The sequence below is a fragment of the Heteronotia binoei genome, chromosome 21, assembly GCF_032191835.1.
Source record: "Heteronotia binoei isolate CCM8104 ecotype False Entrance Well chromosome 21, APGP_CSIRO_Hbin_v1, whole genome shotgun sequence".
NCBI classification, from domain to species: domain Eukaryota; kingdom Metazoa; phylum Chordata; class Lepidosauria; order Squamata; family Gekkonidae; genus Heteronotia; species Heteronotia binoei.
In genome coordinates, this window is record NC_083243.1 from 73442084 (window position 1) to 73463638 (window position 21555).

A 21555-nucleotide genomic window follows, 5' to 3' on the forward strand; every position below is an offset into this window, starting at 1 on the left:
AGGCTTGGGTCCTGCTGAGAGAATTTCCATGAATACGAGGGGGGAGGACATGGGGGGGCTCCCCTCAAATTATTCTTAGGGATTCCCCAGGAACAGCATTTTGGACAGCCATGAGAGAGGCACACTCTGCACGCTTGAAAATTCTTGGCTCTAAACAAACACATCTGCCAGACAGGGTAGGGATGGCAGAAGGAATAAAGCTATACTGAGTTTTCCACTTCTAAAAGAATCAACAACAGGGCTTCTTGAAGCACAGCAGGGCCTAAACACAGCCGTTGCCAAGATCCATATGTCTCAACTGAATATTTGAAATCGCTAAGTTCTAGAAAAGTACTACATACTGTCATGTCCCTTATTATATGCTGAAGCAAAAGATGGAACCGTGGATTGACACAGATATGCTTGTATAATACTTGCATGTCTTATGGGAATCAAAAGAAAAACCTGGAACTTCATACCAAAATTTTCTAATCAGCAATACTTTAATTGACTTTCTTATTAATTAGGGATATCTGATTGGATTCAAGGTCAGTTTTCATCAGCAGAAGATGGGAATGATTTTCTCTCTTGTCCTGTTCCTTAGGGTCTCCTTGACAGGGAGCTCAGTGGACTGCAGGAGGAGGGAAAAGCCAGGAAAGTTCTGTTCCAGTGACAGTCTGTAAACCAGACTTTGGGTCTAACCCATCAAAACTGATTTTTTACTAAGAAAGAAATGGTGTCCATTTGCTGTTTGAAAGCTTGATTACATGATGTGTCTTCAATTTCAGATATTGTTAGTGGGGCTCTGAATAAACTTAAATCTAATAGAACACCATGTACCACACCTCAAAGAAATGGCAGTGATATGTATAGTGCATTTGCATGAAGCCCTTAATGCATTATGGTCTAACACAGGGGTGGCCAAACTGTGGCTCAGAAGCCATGTGTGGCTCTTTCACCCATTGTGTGGCTCTTGAAGCCCCCACTGCCCCATCAGCTGGCTTGGAGAAGGCATTTGTCTCTTTAAATCACATATCTAAGCCAGCCAGTAGCTTGGAGGATGCATTTAAAGTTTCTTTCTTTCTTCATCCCCTCCCCATCTGTCTCCCTCCCTCTCTCAAACAAATGATGTTCATGTCTTACAGCTCTCAAAATCTGACATTTATTCTGTACAGCTCTTACGTTAAGCAAGTTTGGCCACCCCTGGTCTAACAAGACAGTGAGTAGCTGGCAAATTTCTCTACAAGCAAGTCTGTAATATTGATTTGCTTAATTTATCCTTACATTTTCTGTTGCATTTATAGTAGCTAACTTAAGAGCTCTATAAATGGAACGTAAGCTGAATCTGTTTGCTGCATACTAAAGTGTGGGCGCACATACTATAGCTTTATGTGCTTTAGTATATTCGTCTTTGGAAATATTGCTCTCCCCTCAAATAACCTTGCAAAACTTTTTCCTTTGGTTGCCAAAAGTACATGTTTAGTCATCTACAGGCATGAAAAATGGTTACTGAAGGAGATCAAGAGAACACAATAAATGTTCAGATATTTTCCCATGTAGCAGAAGATCACTATTGATAGTGAGACAGCAGGGAAAACAATGTATATAGCCAAATAATTTGCTAATGTAGTAGTATATACCAAAATACAGTCCGTGGAAGCAATCCCAGACACCATGCGTTAGATACTATTCTACTAATAACAGTTCTTTCTGCAGAATATTCTGCAAGATGGCTTCATAGGATTTATCTCCATGTAATTTAACATACTTATTACAGTAGTCGTAGAAATGCTCCAGACTCTGACCTTTCTGTATACTGGGACACAGAAAGAGTCATCTGTTTCCAGCAGAAGGTTCCAAGCCCCTGCAACCAATCTATACCAACCAAAGTTAAATTGAAAGTCTGAGGTTTGGGGTGTTCGATAAAGGAATTCAGATTTGATTCCCCCCCCCCCCCAATTTCACCTGTCCATTGTCACAGGGGGTGAGCCCTTAGTTATGTAGTTCTGATGGCTATTCAAAATAATCTCTTAATGACTAGATAGTTTTTTTACTTCCTTTTGAGAAGATAGATTTCACAAAGCAGTTTCTCAGTTTGCATTTCCTAACAATTGGTTCGTTGTCTTCATCTTTCTCATGGATACTCATATCACTAAGTGCAGGCAACTGTAAAAATCTTTGCTACTTAACCCCTCTCACATATCTGAAATATGCAAACAATGAGTGCTAGACCTGCTTTAACTACTGCAAATATAAAACTGTTTCAACTGTGTAACTGTAATGGCGTTGTCATTGTTTACCATTTTTAGGCTTTGACAGCTGTTGCTTTCTTTACAGTATTTTCATCAGTGACCCCAATGATTGTTACTCCAAGTGTAAAGTGTAAATGCCCCGCTGATTCCTGTCGAGGTTTCTCTAGCAAGAAAAAGCGATCTCTCAGGCATAACTTGGCTCTTGAATTGCTACCAAGTAGCCTTTTTAGCATTAGCTCAACACCTGCATCAGGTAGAGTGATACTTACACAAATAATTTTTTTTCTGGTTTAATTCAGATTTCTGCTCATTTACATTTCATTTTGTTGGCCTAACAAAAAATACGGAGTTACTGCCCACAAACACCATGTGAAGTTGACCAACTGGCTCCTTCAATAATGATACAACTTAGCTTTAGTGTAACACTTTCAAGAAGTACTTCTCATGAGTTGGAACAATCATGAGAATCATGGCAAAGTTTTTAAAATTTTAGCACAGTATTCAGGGGTAGTTGGGTTAGGACTGTTTGACTACACTTCCCCCCCCCCCCACCCCGCAATTTAAAAACTTCAGCATTTAGAAGATTTTGTTTGTTTGTTTATTATGTGCAATTTATAACCCGCCCTTTCCCGAATGGGCTCTGAGCAGGTAACAACGATAAATAATACAAGGTTAAAATCAGATTCACATAATAAAACAATATAACAATCTAAAAACAATATTAACAGTCTAAAAACAAACTCTAATTCCACCTTGCCTTCTTCCAGAAGTACTGGGTTTTCTTAAACTGTAAGGCATCAGGATATTTTAATAGGATGTAACATTCTCCATTCTGTAAACTTCAGCATAATAGCAACTGTCTTCAGTCTGAGAGAGTTGCAATTCAGGAAAAGCTTTATTCCTTGATTCTGTTGATGGCTCTATAAGTTCACAGTTAAGAACATAAGAACCATACTGGATCAAAACAAAGGCCCATCAAGTCCACAGTGGCCAACCAACTACTTCTAGGAAAATTGCAACAACCTCAACCTACCTGTGCTCCTCAGCAACAGATTTAAAGAGGCATACTACCTCTGGTACTGTAGGGAGTAGATATCCATCATGATTAGTAGTCATTGATAGTCCAATCCTCCATGATTTTGTCCACTTCCCCTTTAAAGCCTTTCAAATTAGTGGTCATGACATAATTTGTTGCAGGTTCCACAAATTAACTATGCGCTGTGTGAAGAAACTTATTTTTGCTGTCCTAAATCTGTTCTTTAGCTCCAGTTGATGGCCTCAGCTCCTAGTATTATGGTAGAGAAAAAATTTCTCTTTTCACACAATGCATTTGATTAACCAATCCTGATAGGGAGGCTGCTCTAGCCCTTGGTCATTTCAGTTGCTCTTTTCTGCATCTTTTCAAGCTCTACAATATCCTTTTTCAAGTGTGGTGACCAGAGTTGTACACAATATTCCAAGTGTGGTCTCATCATAAATTTATATAAGAGCAGTATGATAGTGGTAGGTTTATTCTCTGTTGCTGTTCTAATTATGGCCAGCAGCTACTCACTGGGTTGACATTTTCATTGAGCTGTCCACTACCAGTTTTCCTGTATTGCAATTGGTAGTGGATGGCTGAAAGAGATTAGCTTTCATGAGACCACCTAGCGATTTCATGGTAAAGCCAACATGCTGGTTCGTAGCTTACTTTCTTTAGCCATTACACTGGAATCCTTGTTTACTTTCATATGTATCGTTCTAGACTTCATGGGGCACCACAGAGGGTACTTCAGGGTGAATTTGGTCTTATTCCTGCAGAAAAGGCAGCACAGTAAAATATAGCCCACCAGTACGATGAAATTAGCCTTTAAAAAAAAAAAAGCAGTTGATTTGAGCAAAAGATTGTACTTTATACAAGCCTGGGGTGGTGTGGCAATTATTCTTGTTGGCTACTGCTGCTTCTCTAAGCCTATGCAACTATAAAAATGTGTGGCAATTGGTTTTATTTTTTTTAAAAAATATATTTTCTGCCTCTCTATAGTATATGTTCTAGGCAACTTATTAAATACAACGTAATCAATCAATAAAGGTAGTTAACAATAATAAATTATTAAAATAACCAATAAATCATTAAAAATAGTCAATAACTATTTTTTAAAAAAAGCTCAAAACATTGTGTAACTAAATAAGTGCTTGAAGCAGACTGAAATGATTTTTAAGAATCAACCTTTTAATTAAAAGCCTCAAAGGGAAGGGCATTGCACTGGTGAAGTGTCACTCCTGAAAAAGCCCTGTTTTGGGTCACCACCCACTCTACCTCTGAAAGTGGGGGCCCAGAGCAGGGCATGTGAGGACGTTGTTTGATGGGTTGGACAGTATTAGAGGAGGTGGTCCTTCAAGTACCCTGGGCCCCAAGCTGCTGTGGGCTCTAAAGGTAAGAACCAGCAATTGTGCTTAGAAACTTATAGGCAGCTAATTTACTTCCATGAATGGATCAAAACATGTGGGTAGAAAAATAAACTTACCAAATGTGCTTATTTGTCTGTATTTTTAATATACAGAGAGTATATGAGAGTGGGTACATGTACTATGTCAAAGAGTCTTTTTGTCTGCTGGAAATATATAGTTTGAAATAATAAAATATTGAAAAATCTATTGGAAGCTTTTAGATTTTGCCAATGGAAATTCAGATGCTGGTTTTTAAAAGGGAAATTACTTTGCAATAACTGCCAATATATATATATATATTGTAATTTTATGTTCTTCAGCTCAGTTTGAAGCAAGTCCTTTCATTTCTCTTGAGGCATCTCAGAGTTCATTGTCTACCTCAGCCATTAGTGACAAACACTTGACTAGTATAGGAAGTCGAAGAAGCAAAAGGATTGCCAGCAAAAAAGTTCACAGGTAATTTTGTCAAAACACTGCCCCCAAGTTCTACAACTTTAGGTCTCTGGAAGCTGAAGCTGAGGTTTTTCGGGGGGGGCCCAGATCACTCCTTGTCTCTGTAGGTTGTCAGATTTATTTTTTTTAATCACTTTTGTTTTAAGAACTTGATAATAGTCTTCTATATCAGGTCTCAGTTTTTATGTTTGAAAATATTCTAAGCATCCTGTTTATCCTGAATTTTTTCTTGGTATTTAAACTGCTTGACTTCAGTATCGAGAATATACAATGTACAGTTAAGTTACTACTTTCTTTTCTTGCTTTCAGGGTTGAGTCTGGAAAAATGGGTTGCTTTTCTCCTAAGATTAGCCGGAAAGAAATTGTGCGCAGGTCATTGCGATTAAAGTTCAGTTTGGGAAGAAGCAGCAGAGAGGTACTAAATACACTTTTATTCATTTTGTCCCATAACAGAAGCCTATTCTGGGATGGTAATTGTCATATCTGTTTAGACTCATTAATTTTAACAAAAAGTTGCTGTTAAAATTATATACTGTATGTGTAAATACAATTGCTCTGTAAACCCTATTTAGTGGGTTGGCTAGAAGTAAAGAGAGGACAAATAGGTCTGGCTCTCTTGACTTTTGGTGATCATATTTAATTTGTAATCCTTGGATTTTCCAGTCAATGTCTTCTGGAGAGCTGTGACCTATAAGGGACTCCAATTCTGGCCTACAGCAATTTTGACTCGGTTGCCGGATCCAGCAACACACAAGCAGACTTAGTAGTCCTGCTTCCACAAGATCTTGTGTAACACCTATTTTCTTCCTTGTGTATTACAGTGCCTACAAACTGGTTGTGCAAGATCTTGTGCAAGTAGAAATGCAAGGGGAGGGGGATGCAATAATTTTTACTTAGTGCAGGCAGCTACCATGTTTCTTCATTTCAGCTTGCACAGCAACTCTAGTGCAAGTGGAAATCGTGTTCTGAATCCAACCTAGTATCTGTGGCAGTTTCAAAGCCCAAAAGATGCATGCTGAAATAGTGCATTAACTACATGAACATCTTCATGGCTGTCACATAACCTTCCTTGCTTTTCAGTTCTCCGTAGCTGTCTTCTTTCCTCCCTCCCTTCCTACAGGCTGACATCACTACTTTAATTTGTGTCCCCTGTCCCATCTGCTGTTTCTCTTTCCTAATCCTAGCCCACTAATCCAACAGATCTGTGACTCAAGGGCCTGTTGCTAACAGAGTAGATGTATGGTTCCAAGCATCCTCTTGGAAAGAGGATAAAAAGTGAGAAGTCTCCTTAGCATACATTTATGCTGTGGCTGCATCTCTTAATTCTGCTATGCTCCCTTAAACTGTAAAAAGAATGACGTGGAAATAATTACTTTTTTTAATCTACAAAGAATGCTGCAGTGGAGCACCCAATTAACAGATCTGAACATATTGGTTGTCGACTTGCAAATCAACAAGACATGGAAAGCGGAACAGATTTTCTAAAGGCAGTTGCATTATTAAGTCCATGTACTGGTGATTGTATAACAAAGAAAGGTAAGCATGTCTTGTTGCTAAAAGTGTCACACTGCTTACTTTGTTTCATTCGTGGTAGAAAAAAAACTAGAATCTCAAGAAAATAAAATGTCTTACAGTAGGCAAAAAGATACCAATGCCCTTGAAGGGAGAAAACACTAGTAGATCCACTATATAATAATACTAATTAACATATGGTAACCTGTGTAGTATAGATAGGAGATCCTAAGATTGTCTGGTAGTTAAAAATTCTAGCTCTTTTAGCATTATACACCACTAGGTAGCGAACTTGACTTGGTTTTAAGGCAAAGACATTTAAGAGGTGGTTTGCTATTACCTGCCTCTGAATCACACTCCTGGTATTCCTTGGAGGTCGCCCATCCATATACTAGCCAGGGCCAAACCTTCTTAGCTTCTGAGATCTAATGAGATCGGGCTAGCCTTGGCTATCCATCTCAGGGCAGCTGCTATATAAACATTATCCATCATACCAATTTGGCTTTAAATGTCTGACTTTTCGTTACATCAGGTCTTTCATAAAATGTGAACACAAGGCCTATAGTTCAGAAGTTTAAAATATTTTATGTTTCTAGCATGGTATTTGATCTGGATGCCTAGGAAAAGAATTCATCATGAAGGCTGAATATTTTGCCTTGCTATTAATTTTGGAGGAAATCTCACATCTCTGTTTCAATTGCATGAGTTTCCGGCCCCTTCTCTTCTCACACACTGTTTTCCACCAGCTCGGCACTGTTTGGCTGCTCTTACAGGGCTCTTTGCTGTCTAATCCTAAGATGGGCAGTTACTGTGGTCCACTATTTAGGTTGCAGCTCATGGCTCCTTTTCTGCCCCTGAGCCTCAGAACTAAATGACAGGCAAGAAGCTGAGATGGCTCCAGTCTATGCAAATATACATTCTGATTGAGTGCAGAGTAAGCAGCTCTATCCTACCACATGTCACTGTTGGCCAGTGCAACAGCATGCTGTTGTCCTAAGTCTGGGTGCAGACAATAAACACAAGAGGAGAAAGCTGAATGAGGCAGTCTGCTATAACCCTGTATTTCACATCATATCTGACTATTCCACAGCAGGCATAAATGCTCTTAATGTGTTAAGGACTTTTGCATTTAATGGTGCCAGAGCAGAGCAGCTACTATAGTTGCCTGTTCTCATGAAAGTAAGTCCTCTCCTGGAAGCACTTCCACTTAATTGCACAGCCCTCATATGGTATTGTGACATTACCATTTGTTTTAAAGTGTGTAAGATTATAGCTGGTTGTAATTGTTAAAATAGTATTGCATTTCTTTAAGTTCCAAAAGCATCAGCAAGTCAGAAAACTTGTTGATTCCAAATCACCATGATGAAGCAAGCTACCGAATGTCCTGGACTGGCCCTAGTATCACCAACCCTCAGGAAACCACTAACAGTGATGCTACTTTAAATACATGTCTTGATGAAGAAAGCTGTTCTTCAGAGCCTGTTTTTACTACTAGAAAATGTTTGACCCTTGCTACTGTACCAAGGCCCACTGAAGTACGTATGGAACAGAACAATAATAAACAAATTTCCTTCTGTGAGGAAGAAAATAATATGACTACAGACACTTTATTAAAAATTAAGCAAGTATTTTCTGAATCTGGAAGTAACCTTCATAACTTTTGTGAAACAGAACCTTCAAAATTAAATTTAACACAAGAAACTGGATGTATTTCAGAAAGTGGGGAAAGACAGCACTTAAGAGTTCAAGAAATAGCAAAGGTGGAAAAAGACACTCAGTTTGCTAACTCTTCTAGTGAATGTAGTGCCATTGGTGAACCCCTGTCAAGAATGGGTGAAATAAATTCTGCGAAGGGACCTTTCAAAAATACTAAGTTGCCTGATCATCCAATCCACAAGTTAAGCAAGAGCGGTGTGCCAGTAAAAGAGGAACAACAAACTGAGCTGGTCACTGCAGGTGACCATTTGAATAAAATACATATCCTGCAAAAAGATATTCTAGAATCAAATTGGCAATTCAACCCAGAAGGTACAGTTGAAGATAGCACATTGAAATCCTACAATTCAGAGAAAAAGACTGAGGAACTCCTGGAACAAAGAGGAGAGGTGCCATTCTTGCAGTTGCCTGAAGATGAAAACAGGAACATCAAACAGCCCTTACATATGCAAACTTCTGAAAAATCTAAACCTTCACTTTCATGAAAGGTTGCTGACCATATACATTGGTTCAACAAACTGTCATTGAATGAACCCTGCTCTGCAACCAAAACCAAACCACATCTGAAGTTTCAACGTACTCCTGTCCGTCAGTCTGTAAGGAGAATGAACTCACTCTTAGAGGCCAATAAACAGGCAGTTACTTGTAAACTAATGAAATCCGGTGATGGCTATCCCCTTGTTAAGTCGGTGAGTTTTGAAACTGTGCTATCTTCCTGCATGTCACGAGCTGGGGCCAGGCCAGGCGAAGTCCAGGGGCAGTCCAAGGTCTGTAACCGGTGAGCAAGAGTGTCCAAGGCGCCAAAGCCAAATCGTTGTCCAGGTATCGTAGGTCAGAGGTTCAGAAGCCGTAGTCAGGGGGTCCAGAAGTCAAGCCAAGGTCAGGAGGTCCAAAGTCAAAAGCCGAAGTGGATGCTAGGACGTCAGGTAGATGACTAGTTGCTTCCACAAAGCCTCCTCCCAAAGCCTACAGCTATATAGCCCTCTGCTGGCTGTTGCCCATTTGGGCTAATTGCTGGCTCAGAGAGGCAGCCAGGATCCTGTTGCAACTCAAGCATCCTTGCTCTTAGAAGGGCCAGAATCCTCTCAAAACACAGGGCTCAGGGAGCGTCTTGCTTGTGAGCGTGCTGCCCTCCTCCGATCCCTGAGGTCCTGACGGAGGCGGTCACGCACACGCGCCACCCGAGAGGGCGAGGCAGGGGGGCTGGGATCTTCTCCAGCAGGAGGCAGGGGCACTGGTGCAGGTGGCAGGGGCACAGTTTCTGCTGCAGGCTCAACTTCCTCTACAGGGTCCCCAGCACCCATGACACTGCACAGAAATTATCTCCAGTACAGCTACAATTTCACTGCCTTCTGAAATAATGAATAAACAAATATGTGCATGGGATCAGCTTGCTTTATCTTCCAAATCTTACCCACAAGTGATACATCCAACAGAGCAAGCTGAAAAGCTTGATAAAGCCTGCAAAGAGAAATTGATTACTAATAACCAATCCAAATCTGTCCTTGAGGACCTCACAAATCATGAAGCACCAAAATCAGTTGCAAAAGTGAACACAAATATTAATGTTTCAGTTGCTACACCTGATAAATGTGTTTTTAGAAAGACATTAACAGGAAAAAAGCTTTTCAATCTATTGGACAGAATGTTAGCATAAATTTTGTAGTCTATATTTAATACGGAAATTGGTGTATAATTTCTTATTTCTGATGCATCAGATCCTTCCTTATGGATTAACGATATTAATGCTTCTTCCCATGACGCAGGGATCCTGGATTTTTCTGATATTTCATCCAACACTCTTTTATATGGTTCCATCAGTAATTCGTCAAAACAATTATAAAATTTGATAGGCAGTCCGTCTAGGCCCGGAGCTTTATTTTTTCTGCTTCTTCATTGCCTCAACTATCTCGAACATGGAAATTGGTTCTTCTAGTGATTTCTTCTGCTCTTCTGACATCTGTTTCATTTTACTTTGTTCTAAATATTCTTTTTGCAGATGTTCCGATAGTTCTTCTCCTTTATAGAGCCTTTGAAAGAAATTCTTAACTATTCCTTCCATTTTTTCCTTCTATGTCACTACCATCTGATTTTCATCTTTCAGAGATCCAATTATTTTCTTCTCTCTTTGTTTTCTCAATTTGTATGCTAACCATCTACTCGTCTTGTTTGCATTTTCATAGTAATTTTGCATTTTCATAGTAATTTTGCTTAGACCACTTTAATTTCTTTTCCAATTCTTCTGATAATAGCAAGTTAATTTGATGTTGTATCATAATGCCCCTGTATAAATCGATGGTACGGTCTCATTTGGAGTACTGTGTGCAGTTCTGGTCTCCGCACTGCAAAAAGGATATTATAGCATTGGAGAAAGTCCAGAGAAGGGCAACTAGAATGATTAAAGGGGTGGAGCACTTTCCCTATGAAGAAAGGTTGAAACGCTTGGGACTCTTTAGCTTGGAGAAACGTCGACTGCGGGGTGACATGATAGATAATGCATGGGATGGAGAAAGTAGAGAAAGAAGTACTTTTCTCCCTTTCTCACAGTACAAGAACTCGTGGGCATTCGATGAAATTGCTGAGCAGAAAGGTTAAAACGGATAAAAGGAAGTACTTCTTCACCCAAAGGGTGATTAACATGTGGAATTCACTGCCACAGGAGGTGGTGGCGGCCACAAGTATAGCCACCTTCAAGAGGGGTTTAGATAAAAATATGGAGCATCAGTGGCTATTAGCCACAGTGTATGTGTGTATATAAAATTTTTTGCCACTGTGTGACACAGAGTGTTGGACTTGATGGGCCGTTGGCCTGATCCAACATGGCTTCTCTTATGTTCTTATGTATCTTCCGAATCTTCATTTTAATTTCTTCTGAGTTTCTTTCCTTCTGGATTTTTTCTTGTTTATCTAATTTCTCCAATAATTCATTATACTTATGCAATCTTTCTTTTTTCCTTCTGGCAGAGTAACTAATAGCAATTCCTCTAAAAAATGCTTTAAAAGCGTCCCATATTACTTGTACTGACGAATCTTCTTTCCGGTTGAGATAAAAAAACATCTTTATCTTCTCTTTCGCCTCTTTTAAAAACTCTTGCGCTTTCAAAATTTGAGTATTCAATGTCCAACGTAGCCTGGTTGCCACTTTATGTAGAATAATTTGTACTGGACTATGATCAGAATAAGTTCTTGGTAAAATATCAGCTTGTTTTAATAATGTGGCTAAAGGCGTTGACAACCAACACATGTCTAGCCTGGACCAGGAATTATGTACATGTGAAAAATAGGTAAAATCCGTCATTACAGGGTTTTTTGTTCTCCATGCGTCCACCAGACTTAACTCTTCTATCATCCTAAAAAAGGATTTCGGTAAGACACCTCTTGTTTTTTTTAACCACCTTTTTCACCGATTTCCTGTCTTCGTGTGCATCATAAACTACATTAAAGTCCCCCAAAATACAGTAGTTCGCCATTTCAAATTCCAACAATTTCTTATGCAACATGTAAAAAAAATTTTCTTGAGCGTTGTTTGGAGCATATACATTTCCTATTACTGTCTTTCTACCATCAATCTCTATTTCTACCAAAACAAGCCTGCCACATCCCTCACTATAGAGTAATTTTGATTTAATGTGCTCCTTAATGTAGATAGCGACTCCTCTATTTTTCTTCAAGTCTGAGGAAAAATATAGTTGCCCCAAATTTTTATTTTGCAAATATTTCAAATCAGAGTTCTTAATATGAGTTTCTTGAATGCAAATGATGTCCGATTGTGTTTTCTTGAGTTGGAGAAAGGTTCTTATACCAGATATCATAGAAGAAGACCAAACAGGTTTTATTCCCGGAAGAACAATGAGACAAAATTTAAGAATGATTTTGAATGTATTAGAATATTATAAAGAACACCCAGAAAAATAATTTGCTGCGTTTACTTTGGATGCTGAAAAAGCATTTGATAATGTGAATTGGAAATTTATCTTCAAGATTTTAAAGGCAATTGGATGTGGAGAAGGATTTGTGAGAGCAATAGAGACCATATATACTAATCAAAAGCGAAAATTAATATTAATGGATCGATATCAAGTCAGATAAGAATTGAGCAAGATACGAGGCAAGGCTGTCCACTTTCTTCCTTACTCTTCGTTTTATCACTAGAACCTTTCTTAAACGTGATAAAGGAAGATCAGGAGATGAAGGGAGTTAAAGTGAAAAAAGAAACTTATAAAATACAAGCCTTCGCAGACGATGTACTGATCACATTAGAGGACCCCAATAATTCGATTGTAAATTTTAAAAGAAGATTAAAACAATACAGAGAAGTGGCGGGATTCAAAGTAAACTATCAGAAAACTAAATTTATCACCAAAAATATGACGAAAGACCAGATTGATGAATTGGTAATAAAATCAGGATTCCTCTATGAAAAGGTCAGATATCTTGGTATTTTCTTAACCGCAGATCTAAAAACTTTATTAAGAGATAATTATGAAAAAAATATTAAAAGAGATAAAAGATGATTTAACAAGGTGGTGTGACATGCAAATTTCACTATTAGGAAGAATTGCCTCGGTTAAAATGAATATCCTACCTAGGGTTTTATTTTTGTTCCGAATGATCCCAATCTCAGTTCCCCAGACCTTCTTCCAACAATTAAATAAATTAGTGACAAAATTCATTTGGCAGAATAAAAAACCAAGAATTAAACTAAAAGTTCTGCAAGATGCTAAACTAAGAGGTGGATTTGAGCTTCCAAACTGGCAGTTGTATCACAAGGCATGCGCCTTGACTTGGGTGAGAGAGTCGATACTATTAAGAAATAAAAAAGTGTTGACTTTGGAAGGCGCGGATTTACCAAAAGGGTGGCATTCTTACGCCTGGTATAGCCCTCCAGCTAAGGATAGTAAATTTCTCAGACATGAGATAAGGAGACCACTTTTTAAAATCTGGTGGGAGATAAAAACGCTGATATATAGATACACACCCAAGTGGCTATCACCGGTCGAAGCGGCGGTACACCCGAATCTTTACTCTTGGGAGGTTAACTATACGTATGATTGTTTATTAGATTCGAAAGGTGAATTAAAAACCGAGGAATACTCAAAGCTAGATTGGTGGTTAAAGGCGCAAATAAGTTCCAGGTTTAAGTCGGATAAGGAAAAAGGCTTTTCAAATAAGCTAAATGAATTTGACGCAATTATTTTCGAATCAGACCAGAAATTGGTTTCCAGAATTTATAACTGGCTACTAGAATATAAAATGCAGGATGAAGTGGTAAAAGAAGCCTGGGTATGTTGGATGGAAGATTTCAGTTATAGCATGGAAATTATTGAGTGGGAGAAAATTTGGAAAGAAAATTTGAAATTGACGAAATCGGCTTTATTTAAAGAAAACTTATATAAGTTGATTTATCGCTGGTATTATACTCCAGATAAACTCTCTAGAGCTTACCCTCTGGCTTCTAACAAATGCTGGAAATGTAACAAAACAAAAGGTTCTTTGTTCCACATGTGGTGGCTCTGTAATAGGGCCAAAAAATACTGGACTCAAGTATCCATATGGATACAAAAGATATTAAAAAAGCAAATTCCCCATCTACCCAAATTTTTTTTATTAAATGTTTGTAAAATTGATGTGTTGAAATCGGAGAAAAAAATACTACTCCATGTGTTAACTATTGCCAGAATACCATATGCCAGATATTGGAAGACTTATAACATACCAAAGCGAAATGAATTTATAGTTAAATTATTGGAGACCGTGGAAATGGATTTTCTAACCATGAGGTTGAGAGATGGAAATATGAAGGAATGCAAAGACACATGGAAACCGGTGTATGATTGGGTGGAAAACTTAAGATATGAATAGATAGAATGAGAAATAATTGTTAGCAAGTTATCTTTATGTCCCTTTAAATGTGGTGGTGGTGGGTGTGTCTATTGGTTGGTAATGTTTGTTATATGTGGATTATAGAATATAATAATAAAGGAAAATTTAAAATTAAGAAAAAAACAGGAAAAAAGCTTTGCTATAGAGGGTCTCCAATTAACCCAATGTCCACAACTCAGCTTCTTCTAGTCATTAAGGCTCTTGATTTATAGGCTTTACCATCAATCCATATCCTGTTTGTGCAGATGTCCTTTTATTTTGGTGAACATGTCTAGGACTGTAACCAAAGTCTGTTAAATGGTTACTTTAGGCTGTTTTTAGGGGGGGCGGAATTAAAGAATCTCCTTAAATATACCTGCCTCTTTATTGTACTGCAAATATTAGTTGTGACTGAAGTTTAAACTAATAAATTCTGTTAATATAAAGGAGAGTGTTACCATTGTGGCTTCTAATAGGTTCAGTTCTAATTTTGTATTTTGACTGAAATTTTTGGGAAAATATTTGTGAGTGCTGCTGGATACTGTAATAGAGGACGGATAGTTAAAATTCTGTAGCCTTTCTTAGCAAAGTATAGACCTTATATTTGGGAAGCCTTTTTTCACAGCTGTGAATTTTGCAATATAGCCAGCTTCTGCAACATTCAAGCATATGTGAAGCAGCAATTGTACTCCAGTACCTTTGGTCAGCAGCAATGATATGGGGAACCAGGTTCTTTTGTACTTTTCAAAAGCAAGTGCATTTTTCTGACTAAAGAAATTGGCAACCCAATAAAAGCTGTTAGACATTCTTCTAGGCAAGCAGCTATCTAATTTTATGTACACTGGGGCTTCTAGAATTTGCAGGTGGAAGTACATGATTTTCTATACTGTATAACTGGGAAGATAATAATAATAAATAATAATAAATTTATTTTTGTATTCCGCCCTCACCTGCCAAAGGCAGGCTCAGGGCGGCTCACAGGACATGGTATAACCATGATTTCAATAAAATACAATCAGTACAATAATACAATTTAATTTCAACCTATTGGTTCTAGTCCTACCTTCCGGGGCCACAGAAAACAATTCCACACCATCCTCTATATGACAGCCCTTCAAGTACTTGAAGATGGTGATCATATCACCTCTTAGCCGCCTCCTCTCCAGGCTAAACATCCCCAGCTCCTTCAACCTTTCCTCATAGAACTTGGTCTCCAGACCCCTCACCATCTTCGTCACCCTCCTCTGAACCCATTCCAGCTTGTCTATATCCTTAAAGTGTGGTGCCCAAAACTTAAAACAATACTCCATGTGAGGTCTTACCAGAGCAGAGCAAAGCGATACCATCACATCACATGATCTGGACACTATACTTCTGTTGATACAGCCCAAAATTGCATTTGCCTTTTTAGCCACTGCATCACACTGTTGACTCATGTTCAGCGTATGATCCACTAAGACCCCTAGATCCTTTTCGTACGTACTACTGCTAAGACAAGTCTCCCCTATCCTATAACCATGCATTGGATTTTTCCTACCTAAATACAGAACTTTACATTTATCCCTGTTAAAATTCATTTTATTGGTTTTAGTCCAGTTTTCCAGCCTGTCAAGGTCATCCTGTATCCTGTTTTTGTCTTCTTCTGTGTTTGCAACCCTTCCCAATTTAGTATCAGCAAATTTAATAAACATTCCCTCTATTCCTTCATCCAAATCATTGCTAAAGATGTTGAACAAAACAGGTTCCAGGACAGATCCTTGAAGTACTCCACTTGTCACTCCTCTCCAAGAGGATGAGGAACCATTCACAAGCACTCTTTGGGTGTGATCTGTCTACCAGTTACAGATCCACCTAATGGTAACAGGATCCAAACCACATTTTACCAACTTGTCAATGATAGTAAGTGGAAACTTATCAAAAGACTTACTGAAATCAAGATAAAAGATGTCTACAGCATTCCCCTGATCCAGCAAGGTAGTCACTTTCTCAAAAAAAGAGATCAGGTTAGTCTGACAAGACTTGTTCTTGAGAAAACCATGCTGGCTCTTTGTAACGACATCCATTCTTTCTAAATGTTCCAGGACCAACTGTTTGATGATTTGTTCTAAAACTTTTCCAGGAATAGATGTCAAGCTGACGGGTCGGTAGTTACCCGGATTGTCTTTTTTCCCCTTCTTGAAGATGGGGACAACATTCACCCACTTCCAATCTTCCGCCACCTCTCCCATTCTCCAAGAATTCTCAAAAATAATAGCCAAAGGCTCAGAAATTACATCCGCAAACTCTTTTAGAACCCTTGGATGCAATTCATCTGGCCCTGAGGACTTAGTTTCATTTAAAGAAACTAGGTGTTTATGTACTAGGTGTGTTTATGTAATATAAGGTTGTTGAACTCATTTGTTATGAGGGATGGATCTGACATAAATGAGACCTTGTCAGGCCAGGCCATGTGTGTCATAAAGTGTAATTCCAGGTAGTGGAGATTAAATTTATAAAGGACACAGACAAATACAATTAAAGTTTTTTTAAAAGAGAACTTAAAATAAAACATGCTTCAAATGTTAGTACTCTTGTAATATTTTGTTCATTTAACAGTCTCTGGTAACTGATATCTCTTGCTTCAAGAGGGGATTGGATAAAAATATGGAGCAGAGGTCCATCAGTGGCTATTAGCCACAGTGTGTGTGTATATATATTGGCCACTATGTGATACAGAGTATTGGACTGGATGAGCCATTGGCCTGATCCAACATGGCTTGTCTTATGTTCTTATGCTCTTAATTATTGCATCAAAAACTGGAGACAATGTCTGCTGTAGTGTCACGAGCTGGGGCCAGGCCAGGCCAGGCGAAGTCCAGGGGCAGTCCAAGGTCTGTAACCGGTGAGCAAGAGTGTCCAAGGTGCCAAAGCCAAATCGTCGTCCAGGTATCGTAGGTCAGAGGTTCAGAAGCCGTAGTCAGGGGGTCCAGAAGTCAAGCCAAGGTCAGGAGGTCCAAAGTCAAAAGCCGAAGTGGATGCTAGGACGTCAGGTAGATGACTAGTTGCTTCCACAAAGCCTTCTCTCAAAGCCTACAGCTATATAGCCCTCTGCTGTCTGTTGCCCATTTGGGCTAATTGCTGACTCAGAGGGCAGCCAGGATCCTGCTGGGACTCAAGCACCCTCACTCCTAGAAGGGCCAGAATCCTTTCAAAACTCAGGGCTCAGGGAGCGTCTTGCTTGTGAGGTCTTGACGAAGGCGGTCACGCACACGAGCCACCCGAGAGGGCGAGGCAGGGGGGCTTGGATCTTCTCCAGCAGGAGGCAGGGGCACTGGTGCAGGTGGCAGGGGCACAGTTTCTTCTGCAGGCTCGGCTTCTTCTGCAGGGCCCCCAGCACCCATGACATGTAGCAGTCTTGAGTATGTTGTTCAGGTGTAGATCTGTATGCTGCAAACCTACTTTTGATTTATTGACATGCATTACAGAAATCTCATGGTCAGTGCTTTGAGCCTAAAACCCAGAAGAAAACATGAAATGGCTGGGCATTGTGAACTTTTGTACATAAGTTGCTTCATGTGCTGGTCTAGATCATGTGAAAGCACCATGACACAGACTAAGGGCTATGTGTTTGTCTACAAAACTATAGTCTTTCCCAGAGAAATAACTACTGCTGCGCAATTGGGAGCCTGGCAAATGTTAGCGAATTCTGTTTATGCACAGCTCCTGTACCTCCAATTACCCAAACAACCAGGAGCTTCTGAAATCACATCGATGGGACACCAAAATTGTTGGGAGATTTATACTGTACCCCCAGCAGCATAAAACCAAAACCTGCAGTTACCAAAACAACCTGCAGTTATCCGAAGGCTAATACATACTCGCTAATAAGTTTTAAGACCTTGTAGATAAACTTTATTAGACTCCCAGTTTGGAAAAGCAAAACAGTGTATTAGACTCCAAGTTTCTCCTTTAGACAGAAGGCTTAAAATATAGTTAGAAAGGCAAAACAAGAGATTACATCAGTACAGTTGCTCATACAGTTCCTTTAGACAGAAGGCTTAAAATATATGGATAGAGAAGCAAACAGATGGATAAACTTAGTACATTTAAGAAAACAATTACACAGTTAGAATTCAGTCAAGCAGAAAGCATACTTCTACAATAAAACAGAGAGCATAATGAAAACTATAAGTCCCAAAAGCAGCATGGACTTTACCCTAATTGGTCTACATTTTCCCATTTAAAATCTAAGTCCCAAGTCCCCTTCTGTATTAGAGATCTCTAATAAGAGTAGTTAAACATGGCTTGACCATGAAGTCAGCCCAGAGTCTAAGTCCATTAGCTTGGCATGATCTAACACAGGCAGTACAGCAAAACTCTGGTGCAGATCAGCAGCTTGTGCCCAAAAATCCAGAGCTTTTAAAGGCTCCAACCGATCTCTTATCAGATCTACTGAGTCCACAGCTGTGCCTTAATGTAAACAATTTTACAGCCAAATATAAACAGAGTCCAGATTGCCCTCAGTTTCCCTTTACCTTTCACCTACTTTCTGGGTCTTATAGATGGCTGCTTCCTGCATTACCAAATAAGGATAGATGCTCTAAAGTGCTGAAAGACTCAGACCTCTGGTGGCCAAATTCCATAACTGCAGCAAAGGATCAGAGAAAAATAGAGACTTTGAAGAGCTTAGTGCCCATTTCATAAGAGCATGGCTACTTTCAGAAAGAGTTCTTGTAGCCAATTTCATAAAGAGTATGTTTAAGATCATAAAGAGGACCAACTTAAAATAAATTCCGCAACAGCAAAGCAAACCCTCCTCCCCAAGGAGGGGAGAAAATAGAGGCTTTGCTTTGTAGCCCCTGTGCAATTGAGCAAGCCTGGAAAAGCAAGCTGAGATGCAGAAGCAAAAGAGAGAAGGAAGCAGATGACAGTGAGTTTGTGGGACTGATAGTAGCCCTCTCGGAGCCTGATTGGCCCACAGGTTGCACGTTTGACACTTCTGTATTAATACAGGTTTTGTGTGTTTGTCTAATTTAGCTAATGCTGAAAATGTCCATATTTATGTCACTTCAATGTATATGTCACAGTTTTCATTCTTTAAGTTGTGTGACTTTAATTCAAGGAGCTGAACAATCTTTTTTTGGAGAGGAAATTCTATTAAGTTGGGTCTGTCACTAGAAAAACCTTGGTCCAGATGGGGGAAAGCTTCAAGCAATTGCAAGAAATAGGAGTGCTAATTGTAAAGCCAGCTTTTACATTGGTTAATTCAAATTTGTAAATGAATGAGACTAAAGTTTCCAGAGAAAGTGCCTGCCAATACCATTCCAGTTCTGTTGACCATTTCTTATGTGCACAAGGTCTGGAATCTTGGCAACCAGCTCTTAGAATTAGCCCCACAATAGTACTAGCAAGAATGGATTGTATGTTCACCCATTTTTCTCTTTGAGAGTGCTTGCTTTTAAGGTTTTCTGCTTGCTGGTAAATTTCATAATTCAAACTAATTTTTATCCTCAGTTTAGCAACATTATTCAGCTTGGGATGCATAACTAATGGGAGAATCCTTCAAACAGCCTATCAAGAACCATAGCTTGCTGACAGTCATGAATGGTATTGTCATATGGGGTATAAATAGGTAAAGCAAGAACTGAGGGAGGAGGCCTGATCAACACAGGCAGCAAATTGCGGGAGTTCTGAGGTGGTAAAACTGAATGTGCAGTTATGAGACACCATTGTAATGTAAAAATTCCAAGCACATTAAGATGTCCTAACCCAGGGGTGCCAAACTTGCTTAACATAAGAGTAACATAGGATAAATGTCAGATGTTTCAGAGCTGGAAGAAGAAAGGCAACCAGATTGGGGGAGGGAGACGTGAAAAGAAAGCAACATTAACTTTAAATGCCATCTCCAAGCTGGCTGACAGGGAGGTGGGGGCTTTAAGAGCAACACAATGAAGTCTGAAAGAGTCACATGTGGCTCCCAAGCCAGTTTGGCCACCCCTGTCCTAATCTAATACACTTCTTCATGCACTAGTTTTTATACAAAGTTTCTTTGGGGTTTGGCACTCTACAATGTAAGGAATTTATCTCCTCATTCTGCTCCCTTAATTAATCAGAGAGGTCTGAGAGAGAGCAGAGCAACTCTGCAATAAGCTGAGACAGCTGGAGAAGTTTCTGAGAATTTCTGAGTTTGGTGACTGCTGAAAATTCTGAGTTGTGGTTGCTGGGGAACTGCTGTTTGTTTGGTTGAGTGGGCTGAAGGTGATTGGTGCTGATTGATTAGGAGTGGCTGTGTTCCTCACCCTCTTTGCATTGTTAAGTTGCGCCTTGCCAGAGAGCTAAAGGGCTCTTGTCCTGTGGCTCTTAGCCTGGGGGCTGTGTAAAGACCAGGAACCCAGATCCCTAATTTCCTTGTGCTCCCAATAAGGTAAGTTGACCCTCCAAAAGGGGAGCCACATAAACAAACAGGATTTAAAGGGGACTGTATATTTTTGAAAAAAGCTATCATGAAGGTAGAATGCCAGTGGGGGGGGGGGCTTCCAGTGTTTTGCACTGAGTGTCACATGTATGACTATCTGCCCATAGGACAAAAGTCTTGGGTGTGTGCTCGATGCAAGAAGCTCCTGGTCCTTGGAATGAGTTCGTACCCTTGAGGCCGAGGTGACTGACCTGGAGAAGCAGAAGCAATCAGGCACTCGGGGAAGACTCTCGGGGGCGTACTATATGAGCCCTGCTCTGAACATGGCAGCCCCGTTGCTGCCAGGGAGCATGAGGGTCGAGAAGAAACAGGGCACCATGCTGAGGATAAGGGGAATGCACTCTCAGAAGGGACCTCTTCTTCAGTTAGTGAACGGGAATCCTTTTGCGCCAAGGAACCATCCCTGGGCGGGGAGAGAGGAGGGGTCTTGGTAGTTGGTGATTCAATCCTTAGGCAAGTAGACAAATGGGTGGCAAAACTGCGTACTGACCGTATGGTGACTTGCCTGCCTGGTGCGAAGGTAGCAGACATTACGTGTGTAGTAGATAGGCTGATAGACAGTGCTGGGGAGGAGCCAGTGGTCGTGGTGCATGTTGGCACCAACAATGTGGGGAAATGCAGTCGTGAGGTCCTGGAGGAAAAATTTAGGCTGCTAGGTGGGAGACTTAAGGCCAGGACCTCTAAGGTAGCCTTCTCAGAAGTGCTACCTGTTCCATGTGCAGGGCAGGAGAGACAGGCGCAAATTAGAAGTCTCAATGTGTGGATGAGACGATGGTGTAAGGAGAAGGGTTTAAGTTTGTTAGGCACTGGGATGCTTTCTGGAACAAGCAGGAGCTGTACAAAAGAGACGGTCTCCACTTGTCCCCAGATGGAACCAGGCTGCTTGCGCTTAAAATC

At 39.9% G+C, this 21555-nt stretch overlaps 1 protein-coding gene across 1 annotated transcript in view; it reads left to right on the plus strand.

The window, feature by feature from the left end:
• ARHGAP11A (Rho GTPase activating protein 11A) overlaps nucleotides 1–21555 on the plus strand; it is a gene marked incomplete at its 5' end in the record, with an annotated part of 145670 nt that overhangs the window by 11975 nt on the left and 112140 nt on the right. The window contains 6 exon segments of the mRNA XM_060262343.1: nucleotides 768–839; nucleotides 2317–2484; nucleotides 4982–5117; nucleotides 5424–5529; nucleotides 6506–6663; nucleotides 7948–9063. Of these exon segments, the coding sequence (XP_060118326.1) occupies nucleotides 768–839; nucleotides 2317–2484; nucleotides 4982–5117; nucleotides 5424–5529; nucleotides 6506–6663; nucleotides 7948–9063 (1756 nt within the window).